This window comes from Austrofundulus limnaeus, unplaced genomic scaffold (assembly GCF_001266775.1).
Source record: "Austrofundulus limnaeus strain Quisiro unplaced genomic scaffold, Austrofundulus_limnaeus-1.0 Scaffold476, whole genome shotgun sequence".
Lineage (NCBI taxonomy): Eukaryota > Metazoa > Chordata > Actinopteri > Cyprinodontiformes > Rivulidae > Austrofundulus > Austrofundulus limnaeus.
In genome coordinates, this window is record NW_013952878.1 from 248,058 (window position 1) to 258,643 (window position 10,586).

General features: G+C 38.5%; 1 protein-coding gene across 8 annotated transcripts in view; it reads right to left on the reverse strand.

Moving 5' to 3' along the window:
* Window positions 1-10,586, reverse strand: part of LOC106529922 (syntaxin-binding protein 5) — a 108,537-nt gene that overhangs the window by 86,521 nt on the left and 11,430 nt on the right. For all 8 annotated transcript variants that reach the window (XM_014025449.1, XM_014025443.1, XM_014025441.1 and 5 more), the window contains one exon: window positions 8,710-8,807. In XM_014025449.1, the coding sequence (XP_013880903.1) occupies window positions 8,710-8,807 (98 nt within the window). The remainder of the gene's footprint in view (window positions 1-8,709; window positions 8,808-10,586) is intronic.

A 10,586-nucleotide genomic window follows, 5' to 3' on the forward strand; every position in this document is an offset into this window, starting at 1 on the left:
GAAAACGATTAATCGATTATTAAATTAGTCATCGATTATTTTAAAATTCGATTAGTCGTCGATTAATCGTTGCAGCCCTAAATTTTATTTATTGTTATTTTTACACTTCAGGACAAATGAAAAGACCACATTCATGTAAACAAGAAAAATACTTACAGTTTACACCAAATTTCATAAAAACTAGTACAACTGAACTATTCAGGCACTTTTTTTTCTAATTCTTCTTATTACGTAGTCTTCAAATTCTTTAAAGGTAATTCTGATGGATTTGAGAGAAAGACCATAGAAAGAAGTTGGATTATTTAAGTAAACAACAAGCTAGCATGAGCTAATCAGCATGTTTTACATTTTGTATTAGTAGCATTGAACACATATTTGCATACAAATGGATTTTTGTTGTGGGTACAAACAAAAACAATCGTTATGTTTGGCCACATTTTCAAAGAGCCACTGTGGAGGAACCAAAGAGCCACTGTGGAGGGACCAAAGAGCCACTGTGGAGGAACCAAAGAGCCACTGTGGAGGGACCAAAGAGCCACTGTGGAGGAACCAAAGAGCCACTGTGGAGGGACCAAAGAGCCACATGTGGCCCCAGAGCCACAGGTTGCAGACCCATGTCTTAAAGGTACATTTTTTTCCAAAAAGTTTCTCAAGCAAATGTAATTGAGTAAAAGTAATTAGGTACTATGCACTCCAAGACATTTTGAATTTGACTCTTGTGGATTTGATATAGAACTGACTTTATCTGTCATTTCTGTGCAATAAAACCCTTTCTATAGATCGATAGACTGATTTATATAAAAACATTACGTATGTTTCTGTCCCATATTTATATGACATTAAGGGTAAGAGTACCGGCACTTATTGTTTTTCCACTTAAAGTGCTTGAAAATAAAAGATCTGTTATTGTGATTGTAGAAGTCAGTTGTGCTCACCATCTGAGTCCACTTTGAGCAGCAACTGTAAAAACTACAAGTCTGAGCAGTGCTACGTGAGCTGTGGTCAAACAATCCTTCAGCTCCTTAAACAAACGAAGGTGGGGCTCTAGATGACGTTTCAGAACAGCAGACATCTGGACAAGTCCACACGGCACCGGCAGAGAGCTGCTGGAGGAAGAACTCCTGTTTGAACTCTGCCCTGAAACTTCTGCACAACAGTATAAACAGGAAAAATGTGTCTACAAGTTCAGAGTGAAAAAGGAGCAGGTATTTCACGTCCTTTAAAATAAATAGGAGCAAGGGTGTTTGCTGTTACAGAGTCAGATCTTTGCAACAAGCATGATACGGTAAATAAAAGCTTTTACACATGAATGCACCAACGTGTGTTATAAAGATGTCAAGAGTTTGAAGCACTTCTGCTGCCACGAAGGTGAACAGTGCTGCAGAGCGAAGCTACTCTCTATGCTAGCAGGAAATTACTCAGACTAACCTCAGAAATAGATTTTATCACCCTGTAAGCAAAAGGAAAGAGTTCTTTTAAAACTTCCTCCCACAGTTTACACTGATCTTATGAGCCTCAGGTACAAACTACACTATGGAGTTTACATTTCCCTTTAGGATATAAAGTTTAATAAACACACTGTAGGAGCAGAAGAAGCACCACCAAAAAATAAAGTTAAATAAAGTCAAAAGAATGTAACTCTGTCATTGTGTCATTCATATACAATCCTAATTCTAGAGAAGTTCAGATGTGTAATACGCAAAAATAAAAACATAAAGCTATACAGAGGTTCACCAGTCCAATAATGGTCCTCAACAGGGATGAACAGATCTGAACATTTCTAGAAGTGCACGATAAAGATCGGCCCGATAATTAGAATGGTTTCAGGCTGAAAAGATCTTTTAAATGATTTATTATTAATAATAAAAACAAATGTACTTTGAATCCAACTTGCATCATCTGTTTTGAACTTGTGGAATGCACTTTTCTTTGTACAAATGTGTTTTAAATCAGATCAGTTATAAAAGTCTTGTTTTATAATTAATGTGCCATATTTAAATAATGTTCATTTGAGAAATTGCTTTGTTTGATATATTTTAGATGTTTGGTTGCTAAGAATTTATTTAAAATAATATAATTTACAGAGTCATTTGGTTTTGGTCTTGTTTATTTATGCTATGATCTTACACTTGTCTCACTTGTCTTTTTATCTCCTGGCATGTTAGCAGTTATTATCGGCCGTTGTGCATCCCTAGTCCTCAAGGGAAAATTGTGAAAATTTTGAATCTCCTATCATCTACAGTTTATAATTTGATCAACAGATTAAAAGAATCTGTAAAAAGCTCTGAGCTCAATGTCTTAGCTATGTCAGAATTGTGTTGGTTTGTAAACTGGAGAACCTGAGGAAATGAACTGAAGCATTATAGTGTTAAAACTTCAACTAAAATACAATCTGGTGACAAATTAAAGAAAAAAATGTCAATTTTGTTTTTTTATTCATGTGATCCCCATTAGCATCAGCTATTCTTCCTGGTGTTAATTTAAAAAAGACAAATTACATTTAAGAAATCACACTATAAATAAAACACATTCCACCTTTCAGCATCTCAAAGAAAACAGACCTTAGCTTTAAATAAGGAAATATTTTAAATTTCCCTTACAAAAACAAAAACACACAAACTTAATCTACTTAGTTCTAGATACTATGGTACTCTATACATAAAAACACAATCCCATCTCTACATTTACATCTCAACATTCATAAATATGCACATACATCTATCCAAAAGATAAATTATTTCTATTGTAAGTTTTCAGTTGCTTCCTAAAACTCTAAGCAGTACTTTGTTTAATGCTATTCATGCAGTGCTCCAAACATCACTGTATGTTGGTTTGAACTAGTGTTGGGCCTCCATCAGCTGTCAAGCTTCCATTCCCTGGAGGGATTGACTTTATTTTAAGACTGAACCATTAATGAAGAAATAGTTTACATTACCACTTTTACTTCAGGCATTTTCTTCGGAGTTTAGATTATTACAGCGTTATGTTGAATTTGTGTGCAGCAGCTGTGATAGCACATTTTAACATTACAGTACTTCACAACTTTTCTAACTTAAATTAAAAACTTGAGTTATTCACAGTCTTTAATCTCATCTTTAAAGGGATCCCTGATTAGTTGTAACATTAGACTTTATTTGATAAACATATATTTTAACTAAAAAATAAAGACTGTAAAAATATTGTAGGCTGTTTAGTTTTGTAAATTTTTAGAAATATATTTTAACACGGACGGATCCATTTTATTTACAGGCAAAGCATTCTGGGTAAATGATGACGTGGATAGGTCGTCGGTGCGAGGCTGCTAGCGAGCTATATCCACCCTGAAGGTTAATCTTGGACAATATCTGATGATCGACTCTTTTAAATGAAACCAGAGAGCGTTGACAGAGAGGAGAAGGTAGAAATGACTCAGCCTGGAACTGAAAATATGGATGGAGGACAACAGAGCTGCTTCATGGAAGAAGAACCTCAGCTTAGCCTGTTAGCCTTTGCGCTAGCGCCAACGATATATTGCCTTATAGCTATTAGCTTGGCGCTAGCATGACAAACTAACAAGAAAAACTGAGGTCCTCCATCCATATTTTCAGTTGCAGCAGAGTCATTTTTGTGATGAGAGGAGACTGTGTAGCACTGAGCTAATACCTATATATGGTGACAGCGTCAGGGCTAACGCTAAAGCTAACAGGCTAAGCTGAGGTTCTTCTTCCATGAAGCAGCTCTGTTGTCCTCCATCCATATTTTCAGTTCCAGGCTGAGWCATTTCTACCTTCTCCTCTCTGTCAACGCTCTCTGGTTTCATTTAAAAGAGTCGATCATCAGATATTGTCCAAGATTAACCTTAAGGGTGGATATAGCTCGCTAGCAGCCTCGCATCGAGGACCTATCCATGTCATTATTTACCCAGAATGCTTTGTGTGTAAATAAAATGGCCCCGTCCGTGTAATATATTTTTAAATTTTTAGTTTAAAAATTATAAAAACTAAACAGCCTATAAATTTTTACACTCTTTATTTTACAGTTAAAAAATATGTTTATTAAATAAAAAAAGTCTAATGTTACAACTAATCAGGGATCCCTTTAAGCAGGGTTTTAAAAGGACAGTCTATAGAAACAACTTGCCAACAATGAACTCACTGAACTTTTAAAAGAATTTTCTCTTTGTTTCCAACAGTCTTGGTCTTAAGACTTAAGTCATCCCCCTCAAACATCAACACTTCCCCATTTTGCTTTGTTATCAGCAGCATTTCCTTCTGAAGTCCATTATCTGGACAGGAAGTTTTCTTTAGCGTCCTACTTTACAAATGCTACAACACTGTTTTCCACAGTCATTCTAAAGTCAGATTTCAAAAGAGCAGGAAGCAACAGTGATCACATCCACAGTGTTTCTACATCAAATGGTCAACAACCTCCTGACTTTAAGCATGACCAGTCACCTGCTGCAGCAGGCAGACAGTATGCAGTCCGTTCAGGGAGAGTTTCACATGTTTCTATCAATGTGACTCTGTCCCACAAGGTAACAAAGGACTTGTTGACATTAGAGTTGGGTAAAATAGAATCGTGTGCAATTAATCATCAGAAAACCTTTGATTGATTGTTTTTTGGCACTTGACTATTAATACAATTAATGCCACCAGGCAGACTGACGAGGGATTTCCACGGGAAGTCCACTCAATGCTCATCTCTGTTTCAAATACGACAAACATTTTTTCTAAAAGTTCTGCAATTTATTTATCATAACTCCAGTTTTACTTTGCAGAGCCCACGATAGGACAAGGGGGATTTTGTTCTTTTGTGTTCACATGCAATATTGTTGCTTTACCTTGTAATACCTTTGCGTTACCTCGCAATATTGTTTTGCGTTCCCATGCAAAGGTTTGTTTTGTATGAACTAAATTAAATCAAACTTTTATTTTGAAATATCAGGTTACCAAAATAGGATGTGTCGCCACAAGTTTGTGACACTGACACTGATGTTGCGTGGCTGCACTGTGTTAAAATTAGGGTTGGGCATAATCGTATCGTGTGCAATTAATCGTCAGAAAAACATTAATCGATTATTTTTTGGCACTTGACGATTAATATGATTAATGCCATCAGACAGAGTTTGCTCAGCGCTCCTCTCCGCTTCAAATATGATGAACATTTAAAAAAAGTTCTGTAATTTATTTATATAGCAACATAATTTAGAATTTGATGTACAGCCTGAAGTCTGTAATTTTTACACAATTTGGAAAAGATTTTTACGAAGAGCAAATCTTTCCCACTAAATTTGTCATGTGACTAGGACGGGTGTGCAGGGACTCCAGGGCATTAATCATCAAATTAATCGTTATCGGATAAATACCACAATTAATCGTGATTAATTTTTTTGCCAATATTGCCCAACCCTAGTTAAAATATCTGCATATGACATACTTCCATGTGGAGCTGTGTGATATATTCATTCTGAAGCTGAATTAAAGTGGTAGGCTAACTCGCTAATGGAGAGCATGTGAATTTGGTTACAAACCAGCTGCACAATAGTGATAAATGACTATTGCGAAGGAACGCAAAATGTATTGCTAGGTAACACAATACTATTGCGTGGGAAGGCAAAAGAAAAACATCCCCCATGTCCCCTCGTGGGCTTCGTACTACTTGGCCGATCAGCACAATTATGAGATTTATGTATAGACTGAAGTCTGTACTTCTGACACAATTTGGAACAGATTTTTACGGAGAGCAAATCTTTCCCACTAGAGTGATTTAGGTCGTAGTCACACCTGATAGTCCGGTAGACTCGGTTCGATTGGGGACCAAAACTGCAAGCTTTCTGTTGGTGCGGTTTGAATTCACACTGCACTTTCTCAACCGAACTAAACCCAGTAAACCTGTTCCCGCCCTCACCTGTGGGGGCGCTGCACAAAAAAACCACTGAAGGAATCAACATGAAAACCTCAGAAGAAGACATGGAGCGCAACTTCCTTCTTCACAAAATGTAAACAAACAATAGTAACGTTACATTTTAGTGGTTATAGGGTTTCTTTTTTGTTTTTGGCAAATGTGCTAAACAAATAGTCTTCAACAATGAGCTCAGCATGAGAGGAAGATGAGGCGGAACCACGGAGATTATTGTTTTGCACACAAGGCGGCTGAGGAAGCTCCGTGTTAATCGAGTAGGAGCGCGTCCAGCTCCACAGTCATGATGTCCACCTTATACAGTTGTCCAGCGAGGTATTTACACCATATAAGTACATTTAATACTGTTGTTACTCAGAACGTCATGCGGTATAGTCCACTTCCTGCTTTTGGAGTGGTCTCTGGTCCGCTTAGCGTTCACACATGCAATCGAAACACACCAGAGTTCGTTTCAATCGAACCGAGACCTACTGGTAGGTTTTCAGGCGGACCAGAGTTCACTTTTTTGGTCCGAATCAGAGTTCGATTACGTGTTCACATCTCCACAAACGAACCGGACTTTCCAGGCAAACGAACTAGAGTTCGATTAAATCGGACTAAACAGTGCAGGTGTGAATACGACCTTAAACTGGTCATGTGACTAGGGCATGCAGGGACTCCATTGTATTATCAAATTAATCATCATCAGCTAAATATCACAATTAATCATGAATTATTTTGACCAACACTGCCCAGTCCTAGTTGATATTCCAATGTTTAAAGTAAAAGGTACCACCCCCATACCAATTTACTACATCTGTAAACCTGAGTTATAGTCTGTTTGTGTTAGCAAATGTTGATTAGCTGTGGCAGCCATCTTGAAATGAGTTGGTTCTGAAAGTAATCAGTTGAAGTTGTACATCCAGAGAGAACTTTGACAGGTCCAGTATTTGTTTGGTGCTTCATGACACTGCAGGCAATAAAGACAAACAAAAGAAACAACTTCTAGTTTGACATAATCCCAAGTGTTTCCTGTCAACACTGACCACGTGGCAAAAAAAATGTGGGAAAAGCAGGAAGATGTTTGTTTTTTTGCAGTATGTTTGTTTTTTTGCAGTATGTTTTTTGAGCCACTTCAGTAGAAAGCAGAACTAATAGTTTCTTCATCATCAGTAACCTTTTTTTAAAGGAAGATGTCTACAACAACATGTCAATTAAAACACTAGCAGAGACAGATCATGTCAAAGCAGACGTTTATTGCTTGTAGAGACCTCATTGAGCTCATGTCTTCCGAACCGCAACAGTGTTTTCAAACTCCAGAGGCAACAAGGTGGATCGATACAGCTCGTCTTTGATAAATGGCCTAATTACCTGAGTGACAGTAATCCCATCAGCTTCACCTGGCAAATTACGGCTACATAGATACTGTGTGTGTTAGCTGGGAGTCACCACGCGAAAACAAAAGCACTCTTAATCTGATGAGTGAATAAAGACAAGGACGAAGCCTCTACTAATGAACAGCTAAACAATGTGGGCCTCCCAGGCAGGGTTAATGCTCTCGCAGGTCAAACCTAGCCACTTTTTCACAGGCTTGGTTCTCTTCGACTCCATCCCACTCCACACTAGTTTAAGGTCTTCTGCTCCCAACCCCTTTCAGTCTGGTTTGTGGAACCTCCACTGAGGTGGTTCTGCTGTGTCAGCACTATTTGGGGTGTGGTGTGCCAAAGCATGTGGCAGTCACTGATTGGCCAGTGAAGCTACATGAACCACCCTGGATGACGTAATATACTGGCAGATGTGTGAGCATTTAGAGCAAGCTAAAACCAAAATAATTTACAGAAATTTTCCAACACCAACTAGTTAGCAGCTAGCTTGCTAGCAGTTAGATACTTTGCATTGAAGATGCTGCCCACAAAGCAAGGACACAGGTACAGTGGCAAATCACCTACAACCAAGTAGAACCAGATAAGAACCAAGTGGTGTTGCACTAAGCAATGGAAAAGTGCCTACTGAGCAGAGGCAGCGTGTTGAGCTACTGAGGCCTGAGGGTTACTGTAAAAACACATACAAAACCAGCTGCTTGAGTCACACACAATGTGGCAGCTTGAAGCTTGTGTGTCCACTTCTGTTTACAGCACAAATAGTTTCATCCTGGCACTGGATGGGCAGCACAGTGGAGGAGGTTGGTATGTCAACAACATACAGTGGAGGGCCCGTTCAGGGGCTGGGGCCTCCCAGGAACCTGCTGGCTGTAGAGCAACACCACAAACCTACCACCTCTTCCAGTGAGGCACAGATCGATTTTGGCTCAAAAAACAGCAGAGGACAAAAGAAATCATGTTCTGCGTTCTGCATTCGGACTTACTTAGTGGAACGCTGAATGACAAACTCCGCCCAAACACCAACACTACCAAACATGATTAGAGCAAACTCCGCCCACACCAAGAACTCCACCAGTCAGTTAGTGAAAACTCTGCCCACAGCAAGACCTTTGCCAATTACAGTTAGGACAAATCTGTGTACGGTAATTTATGGATAATCCATACAACTTGACTAGTGTGATGTGTCGAAAATGTTTCAGTGGAAAACATCTGGAACAATATTTTAATGTGATAAGTGGACAGTGTTTAATTTTGAATAAAATTTAGGTTTATAAGCTACTGTATATTTTACACATCATCCTAACATTGCTGGAGTTGCGGTTGTTGATACTGATGTGTCTGTGTGTACATACATCCAAAGGCGAATAAGGACCTAAAATTATATTACTTGAATTACCCAAACCTTAATTTCCTCTTCATTCCTCTTCATTCTTCACAGCAAAAAGGATACAGTCTCAAAGCTCCAGTCTGAGTCCCAATTGCCAAGATTTTCTGTACGGGGTCAAAAGCCATGGAGGACGGTTGATGTGGAAAACCATGACGCACAGTCTGCAGGAGAGAGAGATCCAGTCAGCTAAACTGTCAACTTCAACACGTTTATGCTGGTATTAGAGGAAATTATCAGGATTCTCAAGAAATCCAATCTATTAATGTGGAAAACTGTTTTCATTAACCAAATAAAGTAGATAAAACAAACATTAGTTTAAATGTGGATTACAATACATTCATGTTAACACGGTCTACTGCACAGCATCTGGACTTTGTGCAGAGCATGGCTGGCTTTTGAACGGAGTCATGAAAATATCAACAGGAACCTACAACTGGACTGTTTCAGGCTGAAGACCTCGCTCAGCTCAGCTTGATTATGCAGGTGATAGCCTGGCCCAGTCACCTGGGGAACTGACCTGCTCTGCACCCAGGAGGGGGTGTTTAACACGCAGCAGACTCTACACAACCAACTGAGCACCAACAAAACAGCTTGAGATTTTACAGAACTTTTTAAAGCTCAAAAGATGCAGAAGTCTTAAAGAACAAAAGAGATATACTGAAAATACAAACCGATAATAAAAACAATGGGTTCAGGTAAATACAGCTAAAGCCAATATGAGGCTAACTGTTACCAAGTTTTAATTTTATTTTTTTACAGCACAACTGAGATTAACACTTTCAGTTTTAGTTAAAGGCCCTGGCATTTCTTGAAGAAATACGTATCGTTCACCATCTTTCATTAAAATAGGTAGTGGGTAACCCTAACCCGAGATGAAGTTGTAGCTGCTTTGGTGAAACCATGAACACAACTTCAATAATTAAAGAAGTGTATTTTTCAACAAGACACACAATTCAATTCTACAGGGTGCATCAGAAAAAATGATACTCTCAGAAAAATCACCAAAAAATAGATATTTTTGAAAATGTGGGCGTAACCTTTGGTAGAGGGGATCAGTCTGCTTCCACTGACACCAAAATCTTAGTTAACGTTTCACACTCCAGTGAGCAGGGACAGCTGGAAATTCACAAAATTCATGTCCTTTGTGCAAGGAAATGTGAGGGTTAAAATACGATCTGTCACATAAAATTACAAGTTTAGATGGTATTTTACACACATGCCAAGGCCTTTTTAAAATAATTAACCCTTTCATGTCCTAACGTCGAAACAAAAATCTCATTTTTGACTGGATCACAACCAAGGGTTAAACGCATGTCAAGTGGCCGTGGACAAGTCAATCCAGCCAAATAACATTACATGTATGCAATGTACATGTAATGTACATGTACTCAGTGGGTATTACAACTATTCCATAACCTGGTACAAGGTGGTCATTTTCTTTCATTAAAACAGCATTATCTCATTACATCACATCGGTACGGCTTAGCAGATCTGAAGATGCTTTGACTGAAGACTGTTGTAGTGTGACAGTCTGATGCAGAGGATGTTCAGAGTTCATATGGTCAGAAAGCCTGGCAGAAAAACGCTGGAGTCAGGGATATAATCCTGGAGCCATGTCTCAGTGAAACACATAAAACTGCATTCCTGATACTCTGGCTGGGTTCTTGTTAGGTCATGAGGTTCGTCCAACTTTTTCCCCAATGATCTCACGTTGCCCATCATGACTGATGCAGTGTTTCCCCTAGGAAATTGGTCTTGGGGGGGGGTACTTGTTTTATGAAAACATAAATTTACATGACTCACCTTCAATTATGGTAATAAAGTTACACATACATGAATATTTAATTGCCTAACTACATTCTAGTTAAGGACTCCTCATGATAATTATCAATAAAATTCCTATTGATAATAAGTGATCAGAACTGTGTGCAGCAGATGAT